The 27,441-nt window shown below is 43.5% G+C and overlaps 1 protein-coding gene across 3 annotated transcripts in view; it reads right to left on the bottom strand.

Moving 5' to 3' along the window:
* ercc6 (excision repair cross-complementation group 6) overlaps positions 1-27,441 on the bottom strand; it is a 49,939-nt gene that overhangs the window by 5,200 nt on the left and 17,298 nt on the right. For all 3 annotated transcript variants that reach the window (XM_020481387.2, XM_020481386.2, XM_020481385.2), the window contains exons 9-19: positions 23,477-23,608; positions 22,760-22,918; positions 16,297-16,432; positions 12,832-13,005; positions 11,954-12,130; positions 10,658-10,774; positions 5,183-5,278; positions 3,752-3,970; positions 3,510-3,620; positions 2,995-3,114; positions 2,718-2,812 (exon numbers count right to left, since the gene is read on the bottom strand). In XM_020481387.2, the coding sequence (XP_020336976.1) occupies positions 2,718-2,812; positions 2,995-3,114; positions 3,510-3,620; positions 3,752-3,970; positions 5,183-5,278; positions 10,658-10,774; positions 11,954-12,130; positions 12,832-13,005; positions 16,297-16,432; positions 22,760-22,918; positions 23,477-23,608 (1,536 nt within the window). The remainder of the gene's footprint in view (positions 1-2,717; positions 2,813-2,994; positions 3,115-3,509; positions 3,621-3,751; positions 3,971-5,182; positions 5,279-10,657; positions 10,775-11,953; positions 12,131-12,831; positions 13,006-16,296; positions 16,433-22,759; positions 22,919-23,476; positions 23,609-27,441) is intronic.

Here is a 27,441-nt window from a genome sequence, read left to right as displayed (position 1 = left end):
GTGGACACAGTAAAAGGTCCAGAAGTAATTGTAGCCCTGTGGTCGGTCAGCTGTTTGTTCACCCGCAAACACAATTGCTAATAACCTATCTGCAATCGCCGACTATATGTGACAAAGTGAAAATCTGAAGCCCCGACCCTAACCCGATAATATAGAAAATGCGCTGTAGGCTACAGTCCGATGGCGGGATGATTTTGAGACAGGTTACTGCTTATAATTTCCAACTTTTTGGTAGGCTATTTGGGAGTAAAAATTTTGCCAACATTTGGTGTATAATTTTACTGCAAGAAATGCTAAATTCTGCAGGAGTTAATATGCGAGAGGTTATAGATTTCAGTGTCCATTTAACCAGTCTGAATAGTACGCTACAGTTCCCTTTGACGTGCCATAGGCCTATTTGACAACCTGTCTTGTGACTGTGGAATTTGTATAGTGCTCTCACAACGACACACATAACATAGCTGGCAGTGCTATCAATATATATTTTTTAACCACTTCACCAAATCTTTCCCAAACATGACTTTTCTGGCCCTCGCTTCTCTTTAACTTCAACTCTCCATTTAACATAAATTGTTACATTTACGTTTTTCCACTGGATGCATTAAACTCAGACATGGTTCTTTCTGCCTAACTAACAAGTGTTCTGTGCCACTAGGGGCTCTAAAACTACTGTTATACGACCAACAAGTACGCTTACAAGTCACTCCCTTGGCCTCTATTTGCAAGAAGTGCCCGTGACACACTCAGTGGAGAAGTGGTCCAATGAAGCAGAGGCTACATTTTACGGGACAAGAAATGTGTTTCGCCAACATCGGCAAGTTTCACCACCCCGTCACCGGCTTCATCAGAAAGTGCACCGATGACGTTGTCCCTACAGTAAAGGTCAGATGTTCTCCCAACCAAAGGCCCTGGGTTAACACTGAGACACATGTTCAACTAAAGGACAGAGTCACACTACACATAGGGCTATTGCAGCCAACGTAGCTAACCGTGAGGCTAAGAAAGTAGCCACGGTCACATGACGAAGTCCCGCTACAACCTCCGTAGAACCCGCAAACATGCAAAAAAGACGATACAGGAATGTACTGGCCTTGCACTGGCCTTAATGCTCAATGCATTGGGCAAGGACGAAAATGCATTATGGATTATAAAGGACAAACCAGCCAACCGTGAGCTACCCAACGATGCCACTCTACCAGATGATCTTCAAACCTTTTATGTACTCTTTATTGACAATACCGCAAGCCTTGCATAATGGCTCCCGCTGTTCCGGATTACTCGCTCTCCGAGGCTGATGTGAGTAAGACCTTTAAACGTGTCAACACTCATAAGGCCACTGAGCAAGACAGAATACCAGGGCGCATCCTCAGGGCAGGAGCAGACCAGCTGGCAGGTGTCGTAACGGACATTTTCAACCTCCCCCTGTTCCAGTCTGTAAATCTCCACATGCCTCAAAATGGCCATCCATCGTTCCTGTTCCCAAGAAATCGAAAGTAACCTGCCACAGTGCCCTGTAGCACTCACATCTGTAATCATGAAATGCTTAGAAAAGGCGGGCCATGACACATCCACACCCTCACCCCAGACACCCTTGGAGCCACTCCAGTTTGCATACCGCCTCAACAGATCCACAGACGGCGCCATCTCAATTGCACTCCACACTGCCCTTCCCACTTAGACATGAAGTGGAAAATCCTATGTGAGAACGTTGTTTATCGACTATTGCTTAGCGTTCAACACCATAGCCCCCTCCAAGATTGTCACCAAGCATGGGACCCTGGGACTGAACACCTCCCTCTGCAACTGGATCCCGTCTTGACCGGCTGCATCACTGCCTGGTGTGGCAACTGCTCCACCCTTGTCCGCAAGGCCCTACAGAGTGTGGTGCGGACGGCCCAGCACATCACGGTGGGCGAGCTCCCAGCCATTCAGGACATACACACCAAGCAGTATCTGAAGAAGGCCCCAAAAAATTGCCAAAGACTCCAGCCAGCCTTGCCATAGACTGTTCTCTCTGCTTCTGTCCAACAGGCAGTACCAGAGTATCAGGTCTCAGACCAACAGGCTCCAAGAGAGAGCTAGAGCCTCTACCCCCACCGTGGACTGTATGCACTGACAGTGCACACGCTCACAGGTCTCAACCCGCACACGCATACACTGACACTCACCACCACGCACACACCCACCACTTACGCTGCTGCTGTATTTTTTACTATTGTGATTTATCCATCCTGCTACCAGTCACTTTCTCCTAATCCCTGCCTGCATGTACACATCTACCTCAATTAATGCAGTATACCTGCACCTAAAATGTATTTCTCATGTTTTTTTTTATAGTTCTCCTATTTTGAAATTGAATACTGCACTGTTGAGAAGGGTTTGCAAGTTAAGCATGCCACTGTACTTGTGCATGTGACAAATAAAACTTGAAACTAGAGAGCTTGCAACGTCAGCGTCGCGGTTTCTTTGGGAAGTCCATATACGAAATTCTATGCATGCAAAACTGTAAATCGCTTTGGATGAAAGCATCTGCTAAAATGGCATATTATATCATAATGGGGCCTGAGAAAGTAAATGTTACCCTTCTTGATGCCTTTGGCAAAATGCAGCGAGCTCAGATATATGCAAAGTCTGTATTTTAACCCCTCAGGAAGTGAGGGCTATACCTCGGTGAATGGCTAGTGATATGAATAAGGTGTCCCTCCTTCCCTTCCTACCTGTGGTAGATCTTCTCCTCAATGGTCCCGGCGGTCAGTAGTCTATAGACAGTCACCTCCTTTTTCTGACCGATCCTCCAAGCTCGCTCTCGAGCCTAGAGGACAACAACACAGGGACATGGGGGTGAGAGTGTGATAAGAGTGTGTGAGATCCTCCACATACGCGCATCGAGCCTAGACAATAGCAGGAGATTCATGGTTAGGCAACGACTGACTGGTCACAGATATGTCTGTGTACCATGGAGTCTGTCGACCCTATGGTCAGCGGTGTGTGTACCTGTGTGTCAGTGCTAGGGTTCCAGTCGGGGTCATAGATGATGACTCGGTTGGCTCCGGTCAGGTTGACTCCCAGCCCCCCCACTCTGGTGGTCAACAAGAACACAAAGATAGACTTGTCCTGGAGAGGTAGAGAGGAAAAATTTGGATAGAATGGTGGTCAAAGCATATACAGAACAATTTCTTATACTACTTTTTAAATCACTCATCAGGATACGTCTGATCATGGGACCATATGCGAAGATACCCAAAGACACTGGGCAGCAGGCTAGACAATATGCCGTTTCCACACTAGTAATCTAGCCCCCAGCGTTATGATTTTTTACTGAAAGGTCTTTTCACACTACTGAGCCGAATCGAGAGGATCCAAACCTAAGCTATACTGAACAGGCCTGGCTACGCGTCAACCATAGTTGCTGGAAGCATGCTGAAAAAGACAATGTGAAAAGGAAATATCTGAGCCAGCACAGTTTGGTTCAGGTCTGCAAGAAAGTGGCTAGAATTGTAGACCCTTACTTCGTTGTATCGAGCGATGAGAGGCTGTCTGGAGGCGATGGTGGTGGTACCATCCATTTTCACATAGGTGTAGCCATTCTCCCTCACAAACACCTCCAATATCCCCAACATCTAGAAAGAGAGGAAGAAAGAGTTGTGGATTAGGCCTAACAGGATTGTCAGATTAATATTCTATGGAACTTGAGACCCACCCAGTCATTGTCTCTGTCGTCCGTCCCCCCCACCAACACACACATACATACCTGTCTGGACTGTGTGAACAGCAGGACTCTGTGTTGCTGTTTAAACCAAAGTCGGAGCAGTGATTCCACCACCATCAGTTTGCCGGAACGTTTCCAGAAGCCAAAGTGTTCCTCTTCAGTCAGTTGGTCCTCTGGTATACCCTTCAGGATCTTGGGACCCCCAGAGAACAGGTCCGGGTGGTTACACATCTTACGCAGTGCTATCAGGCCCGAGAACACCTGGAAATGAAGTATAAAAACACAATATATAAATGCATTAATAAATAAAACAGTCACTGTGAACTAGGAGGATAGTGTTCCCCAACTTTGTGGTAGAACTGTTTCATTTGTCAGTCGATGTGTCACAAGATAGCTCACAAAACTTAAGTTTGATCATAGCACAAAAACATTTGGTAAACACAGCATTGATAAATTTTTTTGCATCTACCTTGTTAGGATCTACAAAAAGAAGCAAGCTAGAAAATAATATGCTTTCCAGTCAACAACATTACATTTGATTATATTTCCATGATCATATTGATGTTGGTCCCTTTAAACAAACACATTTTCAGACTAATTATTTCCATAAGGGTCCTAATGAATGATCCGACATAACTAATTCCCTGCAGAAGGCAAAGAGTGCGTTGTGCGTTTGCAGTGCACTAGCCAAGTGCTGCATTAGTAATGTGGGTTAATGGATTCAGAGACCACATCAAGGAGAGGACTGACCACTGAGAGTGTGTGTGCGCGCGCACAAGGAAATATAGAGCAGTGATGAAGAACGGTTGGTGTAAAAGCCTTTCCTCGGGTCAGAGATACACTCAAAAACCACTGTAGAGCATTCCTCTGACCAGGCATCAGTTATCATACCACTGACCTTTACATATCCTAATGTGAATGACACACCGAGATAACATACAGGTCCCTATAGAAAGCTTTATGCATGCATCATGTCGAGCAAATCCCATAGAATGGCATATCTCAACATTATAGACCATCTCGGGTAGTACTCCAGTGTTTGTGTTAAATAATGAATAAGGCCCATCTTTTTCCTGGAAGAATAACCGGCTTAACCTGAACTAGGTACTCGTCTTTCAGTGGGATGCCAGAACGTGCATTTCCAATCCAGATCATAACTTGAGATATATTAGCCCCGATCCACCATCCTGACCACTGCACTTTTGTTTTCGCAAGATCAGGATGGTCGTACGAAACAATATATATACATGGGCCTTAAAATGAAAATAAAAACCAGCCTGTGGTTACAGCACAATAATTTGTATAGACAGACAATTGACTTGACTATTCAAAGCCAAAAGGTCAATCAATCAAAAAATGTTGATAGATACAATTCTCTGATCAATAACAAAAGAGCCTCAGTGCAGAAAGAGGAGGAGGAGAGCCAGCTAAGAGGTAGATGAGAGGAAATGGAGAGGAGGGAGAGAGACTCACCTGCATATCCCCATTCAGTATTTGGTAGACCTCTTTGGAGTCCAGATAGCCCTGATACACCTCACGCTGCGCCTCTGTTAGCCTGCAAAACAAAACCTGGAGAAACACAAGCCTTCACTTTAAAACCCCTTGATGAAACAAGTCTATGAAACAAGCGGAAATCAAAGACAAGAGGTTTCAGCCTAGAGGCTCTGTCCCGAGGGAGACAATTAATGAACTGAACAGAATAGTGTGTGTGTGTGTGTGTGGGGGGGGGGTGAAATCTGACCAGCAGCATTTGAATTTAATGGACATTTGAGAAATTTACCAGACCCACATGCATTGGGTGCGTTACCTGATTAGGGCGTCCACTCACGGTGCTCAGAATGACAGAAATCACATTTAGATGATGGGTATTCATCTTTTTTTTACCCGCTTTATCTCCCCAATTTCGTGATATCCCAATTGCGATCTTGTATCATCTCTGCAACTCCCCAACGGGATCTGGAGGCGAAGGTCGAGTCATGCGTCCTCCGAAACATGACCCGCCAAGCTAAGCTTCTTAACACCCGCCCGCTTAACCCGGAAGCCAGCTGCACCAACGTGTCGGAGGAAACGCCGTTCAACTGACGACCGAAGTCAGCTTGCAGGCACCCACCGCCCAAACCCTCCCATAACAAAGATGACGCTGGGCCAATTCTGTGCCGCCCTATGGGACTCCCGCTCACGGCCAGTTGCGAGATCGAATCCCAGGCTGTAGTGGCGCAGCAATACTGTGATGCAGTGCCTTAGACCACTGCACCACTCAGGAAGCCCATGGTTAGTCATCTTAACAGAACATGCAACGGTGTGCACTTCTTACGGAATTACGATGCGCACTTTGAAGATGTTGGAATAACTGCCACAATGTACTTTTCCTCAGCTTTTCCTCATGAGGACTGCAGATGTGGCCAGGACAATAAATTGCAATGTTTGTACTGTGAGACGCCTAAGACAGCGCTACAGGGAGACAGGACGGACAGTTGATCGTCCTCGCAGTGGCAGACCACGTGTAACAACACCTGCACAGGATCGGTACATCTGAAAATCACACCTGCGGGACAGGTACAGGATGGCAACAACAACTGCCCAAGTTACACCAGGAACGCACAATCCCTCCATCAGTAGTCAGACTGTCCGCAATAGGCTGAGAGAGGCTGGACTGAGGGCTTTTAAGCCTGTTGTAAGGCAGATCCTCACCAGACATCACCGGCAACAATGTCGCCCATGGGCACAAACCCACCGTCGCTGGACTAGAAAGGACTGTCAAAAAGTGCTCTTCGCTAACGAGTCGCTGTTTTGTCTCACCAGGGGTGATGGTCGGATTCGCGATTATTGTCGAAGGAATGAGCGTTACACCGAGGCCTGTACTCTGGAGCGGGATCAATTTGGAGGTGGAGGGTCCGTCATGGTCTGGGGCAGTGTGTGTCAGCATCATTGGACTGAGCTTGTCATTGCAGGCGATCTCAACGCTGTGCGTTACAGGGAAGACATCCTCCTCCCTTCCTGCAGGCTCATCCTGACATGACCCTGCAGCATAACAATGCCACCAGCCATACTGCTCGTTCTGTGCATAATTTCCTGCAAGACAGGAATGTCAGTGTTCTGCCATGGCCAGCGAAGAGCCCGGATCTTGATTCCATTGAGCACGTCTGGGTCCTGTTCGATCGGAGGGTGAGGGCTAGGGCCATCCCCCCCAGAAATGTCCGGGAACTTGCAGGTGCCTTGGTGGAAGAGTGGGGTAACATTTCACAGCAAGAACTGGCAAATCTGGTGCAGTCCATGAGGAGATGCACTGCAGTACTTAATGCAGCTGGTGGCCACACCAGATACTGACTGTTACTTTAGATTTTGACCACCCTTTCTTTGTTCAGTGACACATTATTCAATTTCTGCTAGTCACATCTCTGTGGAACTTGTTCAGTTGTCTCAGTTGTTGAATTTTGTTATTTTCATACAAATATTTACACATGTTAAGTTTGCTGAAAACACATGCAGTTGACAGTGAGAGGAGGTTTCTTTGTTTTGCTGAGTTTAGAACATGAGAGAAAAAGCCTACTGGTTTCAATAGCATATGGAAGCCTTTAAAAATAATTGCCTCCAAGTTTCAATGGTCAGATTTTTTACTTTGAACAAAGGTAAGACATGCCTCATAATATGAAGTAAAACGTTCAGGTTTCAAACCATTTTCAAAATGCATACTGCCTCCAGGTTATTGCAAAGTGGTGTGTGACACGCTGAAGCCTGCCTACTATTGCTTATATGCACTTGAAAGGTGAATGGGAAGCGTGCTACAATTACGAGTTGAGAAATACAAATAGTATAAAACACACAATCGCATTTAGATTTGTAACGGAATGATTGGGCTTATAAAAGCACAAACTTCAGTCCAGCAGCATTGAATGAGATTTTGAGAAGCTGTCCGACAGATTCTCCGCTCATAGGCTCTGTATCTGTACTTTTCTCCAAGACAAATTGGCCAGCGGCAGTTTTATTTATTGGTTAAAACATTTTTTTATTATAATAATATATATACATTTTTTAAATCAGCCAAAATCTGACCAATGGAAACACTGGTGTAGGTTTGTGAGAGCCAACCAGATATTAGCTAGCCACCCTAATGAAGACCTGCTCCTCTAGTCAACAGAGAAACAAGTGATTACACTAATGAACAGTGTGCGCACAGGTGCTGCAGCACAGCCAGCACTATTCACGGGGAGCCAGTCAGGATAGAGAAAAGGGCTGAGGGAGGGCGGGTGGTATTGTAATTCATTGGGAGAAGCCCTGACTAAAATAGACACACATATACAATTGAAGTCAGAAGGTAACATACACCTTAGCCAAATACATTTAAAAACTCGATTTTTCACAATTCCTGACATTAAATCCTAGTAAAATGTCCCTGTCTTAGGTCAGTTAGGATCACCACTTTATTTTAAGAATGGGAAATGTCAGAATAATAGTAGAGAGAATTATTTCAGCTTGTATTTCTTTCATCACATTCCCAATGGGTCAGAAGTTTACATACACTCAATTAGTATTTGGCAGCATTGCCTTTAAATTGTTTAACTTGGGTCAAACATTTAGGGTAGCCTTCCACAAGCTTCCCACAATAAGTTGGGTGAATTTTGGCCCATTCCTCCTGACAGAGCTGGTGTAACGGAGTCAGGTTTGTAGGCCTCCTTGCTCACACACGCCTAATCAGTTCTGCACACAAATATTCTATAGGATTGAGGTCAGGGCTTTGTGATGGCCACTCCAATACCTTGACTTTGTTGTCCTTAAGCCATTTTGCCACAACTTTGGAAGTATGCTTGGGGTCATTGTCCATTTGGAAGACCCATTTGCAACCAAGCTTTAACCTCCTGACTGATGTCTTGAGATGTTGCTTCAATATATCCACACAATTTTCCTACCTCATTTCCAACCTATCTATTTCGTGAAGTGCACCAGTACCTCCTGCAGCAATGCAACCCCACGCTTCACGATTGGGATGGTGTTCTTCGGCTTGCAAGCCTCCCCATTTTTCCTCCAAACATAATGATGGTCATTATGGCCAAACAGTTAATTTTAGTTTCATCAGACCAGAGGACATTTCTCCAAAAAGTACGATCTTTGTCCCCATGTGCAGTTGCAAACCGTAGTCTTAGTTTTTTTACGGCAGTTTTGGAGCAGTGGCTTCTTCCTTGCTGAGCGGCCATTCAGGTTAGGTCAATATAGGACTCGTTTTACTGTGGATATAGACACTTTTGTACCCGTTTCCTCCAGCATCTTAACAAGGTCTTTTGCGGTTGTTCTGGGATTGATTTGCACTTTTCGCACCAAAGTACATTCATCTCTAGGAGACAGAACGCGTCTCCTTCCTGAGCGGTATGACAGCTGAGTGGTCCCATGGTGTTTATGCATGCGTACTATTGTTTGTACAGATGCACGTGGTACCTTCAGGCGTTTGGAAATTGCTCCCAAGGATGAACCAGACTTGCGGAGGTCTACAATTTATTTTCCCTGAGGTCTTGGCTGATTTCTTTTGATTTGCCCATGATGTCAAGCAAAGACGCACTGGGTTTGAAGATAGGCCTTGAAATACATCCACAGGTACACCTCCAATTGACTCAAATTATGTCAATTAGCCTATCAGAAGCTTCTAAAGCCATGACATAATTTTCTGGAATTGTCCAAGCTGTATAAAAGGCACAGTCAACTTAGTGTAAGTAAACTTCTGACCACCTGGAATTGTGATATGGTGAATTATAAGTGAAATAATCTGTAAACAATTGTTGGAAAAATGACTTGTGTCATGCACAAAGTAGATGTCCTAACCAACTTGCCAAAACTATAGGTTTGTTAACAAGAAAATGTGGAGTGGTTGAAAAACTAATTTTAATGACTCCAACCTAAGTGTATGTAAGCTTCCGACTTCAACTGTATAAAACCTCTGGTAAACCCCAAGATGTACCCATTAAAACTAGCAACGGTCATCAAAATTGAGAAGGTAAAAAACACATTCTGATAAATGTAACAGCTACATAATGAAGTAAGACAACTCAATTGGTAATCAAATATGGACTATTATTGCACGTAGACAATTGTATAATGAGAAAAATTTTATTAAATCTCAACATTTTGTTGGGAATTCAGGTATTCAATTGAATGTCAAATATAAAAATGTTATTTGTAACCACACATGCCAACGTTATTAATCCATATATTGCGCTTTGTTGTCATTATAATCTAAAGAAACATCAACAATTTTCTAAATCGGCAAAGGGGAACACTTACTGGAAAGAGACCGTTTTCTATTCTCTCATCACGTACTGTAGTTAGTTGCCCATCAACTTTGAAAAACACGTGGGTCAAAACCCATGTTGTTCTACTTCTACAATATCTGATAGTACCGCCATCCTTTTTCCCCCCCCCGATAGTGGAAAGTCCAGCAGAAAAGGTGGTTTAGCACAGGTATGAATATGGTCAGTTTCTATTTTGAAAGCAATCGGTCAAGTGACCGTCAGTTGTCCAATTTATTATCCACTTCTCAAACACAGCCAAATAATGGTTAAGAATGGTGTATTCTCAGGTGGGCGTGGCTTGAGCCTTGCTATTAAAATGGCGCACAGAAACACGGACAGTAACCGCGAAAACGGAGCTGACTACGGGTTCAGTTACGGCGGGCGGACAGCGCCGATCTAGACGCCCGGTACAACTCATTAATGGGCACATTCTACATACCTGTGGTTTGTTGAGGTTTGCTTGGCATTGTGCAGGAACAGGTTTGCAGTGTGATACTGCCTTGTTCTTTATGCTAGTATTCTTATTTCCCAGTTCCTCAAGAACGTAGAACAGTAAACTGTAAAAGGAATTGCAAAAAGACTACAGCCTCTTCTGGTATCCGCTACATGAGGGACAGAAAGGCGTAGAGAAGGAGAGGGGGGGAGGAGGGGAACAGAAAGAGACGCGCACCTGTTCATTCTTGTCAGGTAAAGAGAGGTTGGCCTTCACGTCAGCCTTCATCCGTCTGAGCAGGTAAGGGTTAATGGTATCCCTCAGAACACACGCACACTTATACGCTGTCTGGACCTAGAAAAACACAAAAAGGCAACGATTCAAGACACGCGCACAATTTTACACAGTCTGGACCTATAACAACCAAGACGCACAACAAACAGTTACAACAAATGACAGCAAAGACACCAACACAATGGTTCAACAGCCCCTTGGGTAAACATACATGACACACACACGCGCCTTCTGAAGGGTCAGATGAACAAACACTTGACCACGACACCTATAATGGAACATTTGTCCTGGGGCATGTTTGTCGTTTAGCCCCCCCACCTCCCTCTATCCACTCCTCCCCTCTCAGCAGATTGGGCCATTAAACATTGATCAGAGTGCATATGGTGGTCTCTAGAGGGGGAACTCTCTCCCTTTCATCAGCTGCCTATAGTGTGTGATCCAGTAAACGGCTTCAGCCCAGGGTCACGATTTAACCCTTTAAACCGTTTGTTGACCATTCATTCATCAGTCATCCATCTCACTGGGGGGGGGGGGGGGGGGGGGGGGGGGGGGTGAGATCAGAGGGACAGCCAGCAGGGGGCAAAAAGTGTTATAGCTGCAGGGCACTATATAACACGGAGCTAGAGAGGAGAGGGAGGAAGAAAGGGAGAGAGAGAGAGGACTATGGAAAGAAAGAGCGAGGGAGAGCGAGTTGAGGGTGGGGAGACGGAAGATGGACACAGATGGGGGGTGAGAGAGAAAGAGAGGAGCGAGAAAGGGAAAGGGGTAGAGCTATAGAGAGAAAGAGTGCTTTGCCCGCTCATCATTTAATAACTTCAATAATTAGTAAAGGTTTTTTATTATCGACAGCGGAAACACGGATGGCCATCTAAAAGCAGCTAAATAATTAAATCCAGTCAATGTGTGTGTGTTACCTCTAGAGCCAGTTAAATAATTAAATCCAGTCGGTGAGTTATTAATGACTGGACACTAATGACTGAGGATCATCGTTTAGCAGCTCACCGCCTCTTTCTCTGTCCATCCCTTCTCACGCACCCCCCCCCCTTTTGTCCACCCTCTACCTTCCTCTCTTTCCCTCTATCCATCCATCCCCTACCCCTCTTCCATCCCCTCCATGTGAATCAAATCCTGAGGTCAAATCCTGAGAAATTACCTTTTGTAACAATAGTAAGATCAACTCCCTTCTTCCGAAAATTACGAGACGCGTCTTTGATGCCAAATTGTGTGTCCGTGTGTTACCTGTACAGGTGAAGCGTTGCTGTAGCCCCCCATGGTGATCGGTACAGAGAACTGTTCCATAAAAATAGGCAGCGTGCCCAGTTTGCCAGGGAAGACAAAGTCAAATAGACTCCACAGCTCCTTCAGATTGTTCTGCATAGGACTGCCAGATAGAATGAACCTATGAGGAGTACGGAACTAGAGATGGAGAAAGGGAGTGAAAGAGCGAGAGATGAGGAGAGAGGTAGAGAGAGAGAGAGAGAGAGGGGTGTGTGTGAGAGAGAAAAAGAGGGTGAGATGAGGAGAGAGGTAGAGAGAGAAAAAGAGAAAAAGAGGGTGAGAGAGGAGAGAGAGAGAGGTATGTGTGAGAGAGGAGAGAGGTAGAGAGAGAGAGGTGTGTGAGAGAAAAAGAGGGTGAGAGGAGAGAGGTAGAGAGAGAGGGGTGTGTGTGAGAGAAAAAGAGGGTGAGAGAGGAGAGAGGTAGAGAGAGAGAGGGGAGTGTGTGAGAGAGAAAAAGAGGGTGAGAGAGGAGAGAGGTAGAGAGAGAGAGAGAGAGGGGTGTGTGTGAGAGAGAAAAAGAGGGTGAGAGAGGAGAGAGGTAGAGAGAGGGGTGTGTGTGAGAGAGAGAGAAAGAGGGTGAGAGAGGAGAGAGGTAGAGAGAGAGAGAGGGGTGTGTGTGTGAGAGAGAAAAAGAGGGTGAGAGAGGTAGAGAGAAAGAGAGGGGTGTGTGTGAGAGAGAGAAAAAGAGGGTGAGAGAGGAGAGAGCAAGCGGGTAAAAGGGATGAAAAAAATCTTGATTAGCAGCTTGGATGGAACAAAATACTATACCACATACTTATACTGTAGCTATCCAGGACCAGGGTTGCTGACCAACGGTTTATTGAGCTGTGTGAGGGTACCTGTTTGCAGGCGGTGGTAACTCCAGCGTGAGGGTTGCGGATCTTGTGTCCCTCGTCCAGTATAACGTAGTGCCAGCCGTCGTATCTCTGCAGGGTCTCCTGCATGATCCTCACGGCTGAATACGACGTTATCAAGACACCATGACATGCTGCCATCTCTGATATCAACTTCTCCTAGAGCGAGAAAAATCAGCCCCCGCATCACTCTCAAGCGCCCAAATGACTCTCCGCCACACGGAGTGCCCACGCACTTTCAACATTTAGATAATAAACAATTTCACCTTTCCATTGAGTTAATGATGGTGGATTGGTTGATTTCCAGTTAAGTACAGAAAAGTATCATCCAACCCATCAGGTATCTCCCTGGACCCTCATATGCCATGTCTTGAAATATGCAGACAGATTAAAAGTACATTTACAATGTAATACTTCTGACATTCACTAACTTTCAGACTTTATAGCATTCCCAGAAGGCATGGATTATTGAGTCATTGTTAGTTGTACTGTAGAATGAGAATATTGTCACGTGTAAATTTGAGTTTATTAAGCATACATTTTCATTAACTGTAATTGTGTTATGTTCCAACATTCCCATTTTGTGCCAATGTCAGTTCTTTTTAAGTCTTGGTTCCAGTAGTATTTTTTTCCTAGGAGATTGTCAGTAGTATAGGCTCTCTCTAAGGTTTGGTATATCTTACCCATCACATGAATATCCTATTCTGACTCAAATAGGGATCCCACAAGACTGGAAAGGGGGATACCTAGTCAGTTGTCCAACAATGTATTCAACTGAAATGTGTCTTCCGCATTTAACCCAACCCCTCTCAAATCGGAGAGGTGCGGGGGTGGTGCTTTAAATCGACATCCACGTTTTTGCCTTCAATGTTGAAAAGATATAACATTTCAATTTCTTAAATTAAACTTTTGAAAATATCTACATTGGTCAGTCCAAAATTGCTTTTTAATTCTGTCATGGAAATACATTTATTTCCTATTATCAAGTCATTAAAAGGTTTCTATGCCTTTAGTTTTCCATGTAGACCAATTTATCTGTGAATTCTGAAAAGCTATACAAGGATTGTTCCATGGGGGTGTTTTTAGGGAGTGATGTTGGTGCTTGTAGAACACGTTTCAGTTTCTTCCATATTGTTATAGTGTTCTTAACTATGAAGTTGTTAATGTGCTTAGCTTTATCCTTTGAAAATAAACACGTAAAACGATTCTGGGGATGAGCATCCTCTACATGTACCCAGTGTTCCTCTTTAGTGCACTTAAACTCAGCAAAAATGTCCTTAGCCCTCACCCTCCAATCCAACAGGTCCCAGATGTGCTCGATGGGATCCGGGCTCTTCGTTGGCCATGGCAGAACACTGACATTCCTGTCTTGCAGGAAATCACGCCTAGAACGAGCAGTATGGCTGGTGGCATTGTCATGCTGGAGGGTCATGTCAGGATGAACCTGCAGGAAGGGTACCACATGAGGGAGGAGGATGTCTTCCCTGTAACGCACAGTGTTGAGATTGCCTGCAATGACAACAAGCTCAGTCCGATGATGCTGTGACACACCGACCCAGATCATGACGGACCCTCCACCTCCAAATCGATCCAGCTCCAGAGTACAGGCCATCACCCCTGGTGAGACAAAACCGCGACTCGTCAGTGAAGAGCATTTTTTGCCAGTCCAGTCTGGTCCAGCGACGTTGTTGCCTGATGTCTGGTGAGGACCTGCATTACAACAGGCCTACAGGCCCTCAGTCCAGCCTCTCTCAGCCTATTGTGGACAGTCTGAGCACTGATGGAGGGATTGTGCGTTCCTGGTGTAACTCGGGCAGTTGTTGTTGCTATCCTGTACCTGTCCCGCAGGTGTGATGTTTGGGTGTACCGACCCTGTGCAGGTGTTGTTACACGTGGTCTGCCACTGCGAGGACGATCAGCTGTCCTCCTTGTCTCACTGTAGCGCTGTCTTAGGCGTCTCAGTACAGACATGGCAATTTATTGCCCTGGCCACATCTGCAGTACTCATGCCTCCTTGCAGCATGCCTAAGGCACGTTCACGCAGATGTGCAAGGACCCTGGGCATCTTTCTTTTGGTGTTTTTCAGTCAGTAGAAAGGCCTTTTTAGTGTCCTAAGTTTTCATAACTGTGACCTTAATTGTCTGGTGTGTTAATACAATTCCAAGTCTGGAAGGTTAAAACCACCCTCAGACTTACGTGCTGGCCCAACCAGACGCGCCTGTCTGCATGCGCACGTTGACTTTGTTCAGCCACACCAGAAGCGATTAGGACACGCAGATTGTTTTGATATTTCAATTGTAATTTGTGTATAGGTCAAATTTGCATTAAAAACCTTTATGACAATCTAGCTTGCTGTTGATAGCTAATTTGTGCTGGGATATAAACGTTGGGTTATTTTATCTGAAATACACAAGGTACTCTACTCCGACAATGAATTCAGATAAAACGGTAAACCGAATTTGTTTCTTATCATCATTGCTCCTCCATCCTACAGGCTTCTTTTTCTTCGTTGGACTTGATATGGCGGTTGGCAACCAACTTTACAGCATTACTACAACCGACTGGAGTGTGGACATCAGTTCATCTTTCAATCACCCACGTGGGCTCCTAAAAACCAATGAGGAGATTTGAGAGGCTGGACTTGAGTGTCACAAATAGAACCACCTATTTTCGCTCGCTGTCTCGCGGGAGCAGTGTGGGTGCAATGATTGAATAACATGTATGTGTCCATTTATTTTGCGACGCGAGCAGTGTGGTCAGCATGTTAGGAAGATATAAAACGTTACTTAATTCTGTGACTTTTATTTGCCCTTTAAAAAGAATGTATTTTTATAAAAATAAAAATGTATGTATTGTGTAGAACAGATATGCTTGTCTTTCAGGAAGAAGAGGGAATTGTGTCAGCTCTACTCATTACATTTCTATCATTGAGAACATGTCACCTTCACTGAACTCCAGTCTTCACACAACGCCAGCTGATGGTGACGCATTACTTCTCAGTACCATAGAGACTGGTTAATTAAAGGTGCATGTGGAGTTTGTAGCTCTTCACTATTAAAGGGGCAGGCATGAGGAGCCAACTCTGCATAAACCGTTCTTTGGTTGCCCCCCCAAAAGGAAACACCTTTTTAAAAAAATACTAAAAAAATAAATAAAAAACTTGCACCCCCAGAGGGGTTGGGTTAAATGTGGAAGACACATTTCAGTTGAATGCATTCAGTTGTACAACTGACTACAGTAGGTATCCCCCCCCAGCCCAGCCTGCATCACCCATTAATCACTGTGTCACACCCACACAACTTGCTGGGTGCGATCTACAGTGTAAAGTAATTAATATCTACCAGTGTACCACTAATTAATTTACATCTCCCTCAGAGCGGAATCCTCCACAAAATGCTGACAGGAGAAAAGATACAGCACAAGAAAAACACCTGAATACACACCCCCTACCTTGGTTTGGGTGAAGGATCCCGTGTCGTGTAGGACAGCCACTCTGAATGGGGGCCACCAGGTGTGAAACTCACTGACCCACTGGTGCATGACTGTAGCTGGACACACTATCACTGTAGGACCTAGTCCTTGGTACCTGGAACACACACACACACACACACACACACACACACACACACACACACACACACACACACACAATCAGGTAAAGTTCAGGGTTTGTGTTTCAGTCAGGCTGCTGGCATGTTATGGTTCATTCACACCGTGTTTATACCGACATAAATAGCCAAATTAGGGCTGTGACAGACTTGGAAAATGAGGTTACGGTAGTTGGCCATAACCGTTCAGGTTCGTACACTTGTTACATGGACATGCAGCTTAATAAAACCCATTTGAAACAAGCAATTAACACTTCCCTATTATCATGGCATTTTATTCTTATTATTCAGGTTATTACAAATACGGAAATGCCAGGATGGAGGATCTGTTGCATATTGACAACATTAAACGGAGTCAAACGAGAGATATACAGTTGAAGTCGGAAGTTTACATACACCTTAGCTACTAAATACATTTAAACTCAGATTCACAATTCCTGACATTTATCCAAGTAATAATTCCCTGTTTTAGGTCAGTTAGGATCACGACTTTATTTTAAGAATGGGAAATGTCAGAATAAAAAGTAGAGAGAATGATTCATTTCAGCTTGTATTTCTTTCATCACATTCCCAGTGGTTCAGAAGTTTACATACACTGAATTAGTATTTGGTAGCATTGCCTTTAAATTGATTAACTTGGGTCAAACGTTTCAGGTAGCCTTCCACAAGCTTCCCACAATAAGTTGAGTGAATTTTGGCCCATTCCTCCTGACAGACCTGGTGTAACTGAGTCAGGTGTGTAGGCCTCCTTGCTCACACATGCTTTTTCAGTTCTGCCCACAAATTTTCTATAGGTTTGAGATCAGGGCTTTGTGATGGCCACTCCAATACCTCGACTTTGTTGTCCTTAAGCCATTGCATTGTGCCACAACTTTGGTCTTCCATTTGGAAGACCCATTTGCGACCAAGCTTTAACTTTCCTACTGATGTCTTGAGATGTTGCTTCAATATATCCACATCATTTTCCTCCCTCATGATGCCATCTATTTTGTGAAGTGCACCAGTCCCTCCTGCTCCAAAGCACTCCCACAACACGATGCTGCCATCCCATTCCTTCACGGTTGGGATGGTGTTCTTCAGCTTGCAAGCTTCTCCATTTTTTCTCCAAACTTAACGATGGTCATTATGGCCAAAACGTTCCATTTTTGTTTTATCAGACCAGAGGACATTTCTCCAAAAAGTATGATCTTTGTCCCCATGTGCAGTTGTAAACCGTAGTCTGGCTTTTTTTAATGGTGTTTATACTTGCTTGCTATTGTTTGTACAGATGAACGTGGTACCTTCAGGCGTTTGGAAATTGCTCCCAAGGATGAACCAGGCTTGTGGAGGTCTTGGCTGATTTTTGATTTTCCCATGACGTCAAGCAAAGAGGCACTGAGTTTGAAGGTAGGCCTTGAAATACATCTACACGTTCACCTCCAATTGACTCAAATTATGTCCATTAGTCTATCAGAAGCTTCTAAAGCCATGAAATTTTCTGGAATTTTCCAAGCTGTTTAAAGGCACAGTCAACTTAGTGTATGTAAACTTCTGACCCACTGGAAATAATGAAATAATCTGTCTGTAAACAATTGCTGGAAAAATGTCTTGTGTCATGCACAAAGTAGATGTCCCAACCGCCAAAACTATAGCTTGTTAACAAGAAATTTGTGGAGTGGTTGAAAAACAAGTTTTAATGACTCCAACCTAAGTGTATGTAAACTTCCGAAGTCAACTGTATACTACTGGTCAAAAGTTTTGAAAAACCTACTCATTGAAGGGTTTTTCTTTATTTGATTATTTTCTACATTGTATAATATTAGTGAAGACACCAAAACTATCAAATAACATATTCAATAATATAGTAACCCCCCCCCCCCCCAAAAAAAGTGGTAAACAAATCAAAATGCATTTTATATTTGAGATTCTTCAAATAGCCATCCTTTGCCTTGACAGCTTTGCACACTCTTGGCATTCTCTCAACCAGCTTCAGCTGGAATGCTTTTCACATATTCTCACATATGCTGAGCACTTGTTGGCTGCTTTTACGTCACTCTGCGGTCCAACTCATCTCAATTTGGTTGATGTTGGGGATTGTGGAGGCCAGGTCATCTGATGCAGCACTCCATCACTCTCCTTCTTGGTCAAATAGCCCTTACACAGCCTGGAGGTGTGTTGGGTCATTGTCCTGTTGAAAAACAAATGATAGTGGGACTAAGCCCAAACCAGATGGGATGGCGTATCACTGCAGAATGCTGTGGTAAACACGCTGGTTAAGTGTGACTTGATTTCTAAATATTTCACAGACAGTGTCACCAGCAAAGCACCCCTCACACCATAACACCACCTCCTCCATGCTTCATGGTGGGAAAAACTCAAATGCAGATCATCCGTTCACTCACACCGCGTCTCAAAAAGACATGGCGGTTGGAACCAAAAATCTCCAATTTGCACTCCAGACCAAAGGCCAAATTTCTATCGGTCTAATGCCCATTGCTTGTGTTTCTTGGCCCAAGCAAATCTCTTCTTCTTGGTGTCCTTTAGTAGTGGTTTCTTCGCACCATGAAGGACTGATTCACAGTCTCCTCTGAACAGTTGATGTTGAGCTGTGTCTGTTACTTGAACTCTGACTGGTAACTCAAATTTATCCTCTGCAGCAGAGGTAACTCTGGGTCTTCCATTCCTGTGGCGGTCGTCATGAGAGCCAGTTTCATCACAGAGCTACACATGGTTTTTGCGTCTTGGTGGACTGTATTTTCTCTTTGCTTATTTGAGCTGTTCTTGCCATAATATGGACTTGGCATTTTACCAAATAGGGCTATCTTCTGTATACCTCCCGTACCTTGTCACAACACAACTGACTGGCTCAAACACATTTTATTTTATTTAATCTTTATTTAACTTGGCAAGTCAGTTAAGAACAAATTCTTATTGACAATGACGGCCTAGGAACAGTGGGTTAAATGCCTTGTTCAGGGGCAGAACGACACATTTTTACCTCGTCAGCTCGGGGATTCGATCTAGTAACCTTTCGGTTACTGTCCCAATGCTCTAACCACTATGCTACCTGCCACCCACATTGTGGAAAGAAATTACACAAATTAACTTTTAAAAAGGCACACCTGTTAATTGAAATGCATTCCAGGTGACTACCTCATGAAGATGGTTAAGAGAATGCCAAGAGTGTGCAAAGCTGTCATAAGTAAAAAAAGAAAAACTGCAAAAAACTTGAATGAGTAGGTGTTCCAAAACTTTTGACCCGGTAGTGTGTGTCTACTGGTACTTTATGCCTATCAGCTGATTTTCCTGTAATAAAAATAAAAAAGCCACACAGATCCTATTTTGACGCACAAAACCATTCAAATGAAATCCGATGGGTTATCTACTTTTCCCAAAATATTCACATAATGTCACAAACCCTGCTGTTGCCGCCATTCGATGGCAGTTGCATAGAAATATGTCCTTCAAAGAGAGGACGCAGTAATGAAACAAAGTAGCCTAAGCTACTGAAAAAGCCAAGATTAAATCATGACAGGAGCATTTGATTCTTAAAGAAACCCCCCCCCCCCCCTCCATAAAAGCACCTGTCAATCAATGCCACATGCGTTGATGCCACAAGCTATAGTATGAAGATGTAATTGACAACGATTAAAATAGAAAGAAATACATGCAACATGCTCATTGCCTATTTATCAGTGATGCCGATTATCGAGGGGGAGAGTGTTGGAAAGATTTTTCAAATACTGTGAGGAATATACACTAAGTAAAAATATAAAACCCAACATTCAACTATTTAAACTTTTTTTTTTACTGAATTAGTTCATAGGCAAATCAGTCAATTGAAATAAAAATAATTAGGCCCTAATCTATGGATTTCACATGATTGGGAATATAGATATGCATATGTTGGTCATAGATACCAACATATGCATATGTTGGTCATAGGGACGTTGATCAGAAAACCAGTCAGTATCTGCAGCGCGACACATCTCCTTTGCATAGAGTTGATCAGGCTGTTGATTGTGGTCTGTGGAATGTTGTCACACTCTTATTTAATGGCTGTGCGAAGTTGCTGGATATTGGTGGGACCTGGAACACGCTGTCGTACACATCAATCCAGAGCATCCCAAACATGCTCAACTGGTGACATGCCTGGCACATTTTCAGCTTCCAGTAATTGTGTACAGATCCTTGCAACATGGGGCCGTGCATGAACATGCTGAAACACGAGGTGATGGCAGCAGATGAATGGTCTGCCATCTGCTCTGTACAGTTGAAAGCGGGATTCATTTGTGAAGAGCAAACTTCTCCAGCATGCCAGTGGCCATCGAAAGTGAGAATTTGCCAATTGAATTCAGTTACAAAGTCGAACTGCAATCAGGTCAAAATGACGAGCACGCAGATGAGCTTCTCTGAGATGGTTTTTGACAGTTTGGGCAAAAATTATTCAGCTGTGCAAACACACAGTTTCATCAGGGTGGCTGGTCTCAGATGATCGAGCAGGTGAAGAAGCCGGATGTGGAGGTACTGGGCTGGCATGGTTATACTTGGTCTGCGGTTGTGAGGTCGGTTGGACGTACTGCCAAATATGAGGATTGGCACATTGTCCATTTGACATAACATTACCGCATTATAGGCCTCAGAGCCAGAACCTTGTCGACCTTTTTCGTGGTATCCAATTGCTAGTAGCTACTATCTTGTCTCATCGCTACAACTCCCGTACGGGCTCGGGAGAGACGAAGGTTGAAAGTCATGCGTCCTCCGATACACAACCCAACCAAGCCGCACTGCTTCTTAACACAGCGCGCATCCAACCCGGAAGCCAGCCGCACCAATGTGTCGGAGGAAACACTGTGCACCTGGCAACCTTGGTTAGCGCGCACTGCGCCCGGCCCGCTACAGGAGTCGCTGGTGCGCGATGAGACAAGGATATCCCTACCAGCCAAACCCTCCCTAACCCGGAAGACGCTATGCCAATTGTGCGTCGCCCCACGGACTTCCTGGTCGCGGCCGGTTACGGCAGAGCCTGGGCGCGAACCCAGAGTCTCTGGTGGCACAGCTGGCGCTGCAGTACAGTGCCCTTAACCACTGTGCCACCCGGGAGGCCCACGACAATAGAGTTAATATGATTTTTTTTTTTACCTGAAAAATGAATGTAGGCCTATTTCGACGGTTATGGATAAAGAACGTTATAACAAAATAACCGTCAAAACCGTTGAAACAGTTTTACACGGTTATTAAATTATCGTCACAGCCCTAACTGCCATGAACCTCTGCTTGGTGGAAACCATTGATAGAGGCATAATTGAGTTTGCAAACAATCAATTTGTGGACGTTGACAGCAGACAGAGTATTGACCATCAGAGAGGTTCAATCCCTCTGGAGTGTGTGTGTGGAACCAGTGGGCCCCGCCTTCAACATGCTTTAATGTGGTTCACGTTTAATTGGCCCCCTCTGCCCCTGTGACCACGTCCACTAAGAATCACACACACACACACACACAAACACACACAAACACGTGTCATGTCCACGTTTCCTTTGGTGTCTGCAGTAGAGAATGAGAGGAGTCTAATAATTGAAACATGTTTAATAATTCAGACTAAAACTCTCCAGCACAAATCACCCTAATGAAATATTCATTACTACACAGACTCCCAGTCTGAACACACCATAACGGCTAGAGTTTGTGTGTGTTCGTGCGAGCGTCAGACCTGGGTCCAAATCATAGACTTAGTTAGACGACAAATCTTTGTAACTGTCCCATTATGGCATCTGTGGGCATGAGCAGCACAATTGAGGCCATCTCCATTATAAAGTAGTTCATTTTCTTCTACTACTACTACTACTACTACTACTACTACTACTACTACTACTACTACTACTACTGAATTGGTAAACAAACTGAAAGGGTGCATACTGCCATCTGGAGTCTGTTGTTTGAACAGGTATAAAGCCAAGGTTGGCGATTTAAACCACCTGCGGTAATGTAATGTCTGCTCACAAGTATAATTCTTTGGCTGATCCCTGCTGATGAGCTGGATGGAATTGTGTGATCCTTCATTAACCCATAGGAAGTTCCACCCAGAAGACTACTTTAAAAAGTCCTCAATGGCAATGTCCATGCAAAAATGTGTTATTTCCAAGGAGTGATCTCCATCTATCTCTAGGATCCAAATACTTGATCTGTGCCTGATTGAGCTTGCCTGTTGCAATGGAACTAATATAAAAGCTCAAATAATGCAGACCCCACCCACCTGGCCCTCTCGGCAGGCTAGAGCAAATGCTTAAAGTATTTGAAAGACTTGTGTGTGTGCATGCCCGTGTACCTGTAGTTGGACCCTCGTGTGCGTAGTTTGCTGTAGCTGAGGCCAGCCAGGAATGCGATGACTTGGATGGTTTTACCCAGACCCATCTCATCCCCCAGGATTCCCCCTGCCTGCTGGCAGTGTAGCTCCCACAGCCACCTCACACCTGTCTGCTGGTACCTGGAACACACGCACACACAGAAAGAGACAAAAGACACACATACGTGCGCACACAGCTGTTAATATACACACTCACACAAACATCCCCGTCTGTCAAAAATCTACCCCCGCCCAAACACAAAGAGCATAGTGTGTGTGGTGGTAAATTAATCGTTAGGTCATTGTCAGTAACGATTCCAGATAAAGAGAACGGAAGTGTAGAAACTGATCAGCTGTGAGCCACTTTCTACTTGAGTACTTTTTTACTCAACTCAGACTCAAGTTACTCAAGTGAATACAGTCCAAAACAATCTGCCTGCTTTGAGTTCAATACGCTTCACTTATACTTACAATGATGTTCTGTGGTGATGATAAAAACCAATCTAAAACTGAATGTGTATTTTTTTAATAAACTGGTCCACACACACACACACACAACTTATTATAAACATACTTTATGTATATGATCATTTGCACTATCAGAGTTCATATTCAACAGGTATCAACATAAACATTAGTCATAAACATTACAAAATACAGTGACAATTGGGAAAAGCTGTTACTTTGTTTGTTACTTACTTGAAGAGTTTATTCCAGAGGAATCCAGGAACTTTGAATCCTTCATCAAACTCAGCATCACTCTGGTCACTCTCCTCCTCTCCTCTCTCTCTCTTCTCCTCCCTCTCTCTCAGCCGCAGCCGCCTCCACCGCCTGTAAAAAGAGAAAACAGTCATCACTACTGTCATCCTCTCCCTTTCCTCTTCCTCCTCCTACAGGGGAGCAGGTGCTACTGTCACATAAGTCACTATAGCCCCGCCACCCCCTTCTACACACTCTTGTATTGACTCAGCAAAATCTCCCTCAGCAATCGCCCCAAGGGCCAACAGTCCCATCTGGATCTCTCCCCCTACAACACTTAGGCCCACAACACAAAGTGTCTCAGAGTAGGACTGCCAATCGAGGATCAGGTCCCACCTCTAATTTCATTACACTGATCGTAGATCAGCACACCTACTATGAGACGCTTTATGAATATGGGCCCAGACCCTTATGTGCATCTGAGCAGCAGAGATGTCCCATGCTGAAACAAGACCACTAAACATTTGCGGCCCGAACCTTGCTCTTTAAAACCCAAAGGGATGTATGAGTAATTGGTGTAATCACTATCAGTTAGCATAGGGAATTCTTAAGCCATTTTAAGGAGGGCAATCTAAGGCAGTTGAATTATTATATATATATATATATATATATATATATATTTACATGGTCTTTTCTGACATTCTTGAACAGATAGAGAGAAAAGGTGATAGTGAGGAAAGATAGAGGCTGTGTCAAAGTGCAGTAGGCCGGATTCAAACCTATGCCGGCATAGACGTGTGCCGGAGGCTACGGGATTACCACTAGACCAGCCAGGACACGTGTATTTTTAATAGACTAGCTGCATAGAGCGAGAGGGCAGTTAGTGGCAGAGTCGTCACACAGCAAATGAAGATTGATACAGACAATTAGTGGAGTGGGTTCCCTAGGAAAGGTGTGAGAGGGAGAGGACCGGAATCCATCTTCATTTGGTCCTGGTCCTGTCACTAAGGCTGGGAGACTGCTGCTCTTTGCTGGCCTGCTGAGACCAGCCACACTAATTAAGTCAAGGCATCGGCTCAGTTTATTACGCTTTTCTCTCTACACACTTCCCTTCCGCTCTCCCCTTTCCTTCTTTCTCTCCCCCTGTCCCTCTCTTGTCCTTTCTCACTCCCTTCCCGTCCCTCTCGCTCTTCTTAACCGCTCTCTCAGCCTCCTGAGTCATTCCACCTCAAAAAGCAGAAAAAAAGAGGAAGGGAGTGAGAAAGAAAGAGGATTTTGAAACCCACCAATTTATATTGTACTGAAATCGTTCCTGTAGTTAGAAACGGATAAGATAAGCATTCCTGAAACATTATTTTGTTGAAATATAATTTGATCTGAGAAATTAAGCTATTTGATTGCACCCAAATTGTCAATTTAAATTGATAGGATTCATATAGTCAATGAATGTGATTTGGACCATAATTCTTCCTAACAATGAGTAAGACATGGGGAATCTAATAAAAAAATTGTCAAGAGCCACCTACGAACCACCCACAGCCCACGCCAATCCCACTCCATCAACCAGTATACCATCAGCTTTGACACGCTGCTGCTTGGAGTATTGCTTCTTCATATTTTATAACGTATTCTCTGTGAATTTGGTGCTGTTCCCCTGTTTAGAGAAATTAGCCAATGAAGCCGCTTGCATCAGTGTGTTCCACAAGTACTCGGTTTAAACAAAATTGTGGAAGGAGCTGTGTTTTTAGCAGCCTCTGGTACATACTAATGCTTTGATTCCATCTGAAATACACCGCAAAGTTATTGAATACTTTATCGAGTTGATCTCCCAGATTGGAAACATTTGTGGTATTGTGTAAGACATGATTTTACAAATTAAATTACTGAGAATGTATGAATTAAATCTATTGTATAAACTGCCTTAATTTTGCTGGACCCCAGGAAGCTGCCTTGGCAGCAGCTAATGGGGATCCATAATAAATACAAATAGTTAGTCATTTTGAATATCGTCTAGGTCTATATGACCAGGACTATTTCTAATTAAGATAATATTACACCTTTAACCGGTCTTCTCTTGAGATTAAAGTCTTATTTATTGAAGATATGAAATGCCAATGTTTGTTCAAATTATGGATTTTATTAAAACAGAATAATGAAGTAAATAGCCCACATTATCTTGAAAAATAATTTCAAGGTAACATTTTAAATAAAAGGGCTATACATACACATCTTTAAAAAAGTCTAATGCAGCTGTTTTTTTTTTTTATCTCAATATGAAATCATTTCATGGGTAACAATTAAGTACCTTACTGTGATTGTTCTCAATTAAAATGGTTGAAAAAAAATTAGCTTCTTACTGGGCTCCCAAGTGGCGCAGCGTTCTAACGCACTGTATCTCAGTGCTAGAGGCGTCACTACAGATCCTGGTTCGATATCAGGCTGTATCACAACCGGCTGTGATGGGGAGTCCCATAGGGCAGCACACAATTGGCCCAGCGTCGTCCGAGCAAGGGTTTGGCCGGGATAGGCCGTCATTGTAAATAAGAATTTGTTCTTCGCTGACTTGCATGGTTAAATAAAGATTAAATAAAAAATTTAAAAAATCTTAGCATAGAGCAATTTCTCAAGCAAGAATTTCGCTAGGACTGTCGGGGAGTAGTCTGAGTGGGGAGGGGAAACTGAAATCTAGCTGTTATTGGCAGAGAGGTTTAGAATGATTTCTTATTGGTCTATTAACTCATTTACTGGGCAGGCCAAAACTTCATCCCACCAAAACTCTTTTCAAACAGCGCTTACACTAAAAGGGCTATCATAATTTTCACAATACTATTCCACCTTCATAGTGACGAAATGTATATCAAACACAGGCAAATCACATTTGACTGCATATTTAAGGTAAAATTATGTAAAATTATCATTAAGTAGGGCCCTATAAAATTAGTTATATTTTTTGCCTAATTCCAATTAGATTTTTGGGTGTAGAAACCTTTTAATTGAAGTGTGCACCTAACAAGAAACCTTTTTTAGATGTGTTTTTGTAGCGCACATGTGATGGTAGAGATTTCAAACCAAATACCCACTGGATTAACGAAAATAATCATTAAATTGTGCCAGATAAGCAAAGGCTACTTTGTAGTTCACATTTAATTGAGATTTTTTTTTAACCAGAATAATGTTTTCATTAGCATCAACACTAAAAGCTACACAAAGTTGTTGAGACACACACACACATGGGGGCACTCTCGTTGCCTCTTCAGAAAGTTGCAGGAAATACGGATCACTGATGCATTCTGTTCATGTCTTATGATAAACTTGGGATAATTCATTTAATACATTTAGTTGATTCCCTACTAAGGTTAGGGCTGGGTGATATGGCCAAAATATTATGTCACCGTATTTTTTTAATATATTGTTTTACTTTCTCCATTCTGATTGTTTTATAGCGTTCAATTCAACTTCAACCCACAAAAGTCATAATTTTCATCAATTCCTGCATTTGAGATCATTTCCACACTGTCACATAGAGCTGCACGATATGGGCAAGTAATCTGGGCCTTATTTTTAACCAAATGTTGCAATTTGTCTTGCAATTTAGAGCAAAACACTTGGGTTAACTGTTGGAATCACAGGAATAGAATGTCTATTCTAATTATATAGTTAGAATATAATAGTGGGCACTTTTAATGCAGTGTTGTTTGAAATTACAATGAATGAAAATGCCAGGGAGGAATTATTGTGACAGGTTAGGATAGCTGTTTCTTAGGGGACCCTATAATCTTTGGCTACATTGAATGTTCTCTCTTAGCAACTTCATGTAGCTAAAATATTCTTTCTTTGCGTTTACCTCTTTAATTTAGAAGACACTGTTGCACAAACATGCTGATTTAGGTCTACACAATCATTGGTATTATCAGGCAGTATAGCTAAGTACGCTTGCTCTTACTCAGTACATGTATTAGCTAACT

This window comes from Oncorhynchus kisutch, linkage group LG4, assembly GCF_002021735.2.
Source record: "Oncorhynchus kisutch isolate 150728-3 linkage group LG4, Okis_V2, whole genome shotgun sequence".
Taxonomy (NCBI): Eukaryota; Metazoa; Chordata; class Actinopteri; order Salmoniformes; family Salmonidae; genus Oncorhynchus; species Oncorhynchus kisutch.
The sequence above is the reverse complement of the archived record's forward strand: the minus strand, read 5'-3'. Positions and strand labels throughout refer to the sequence as shown.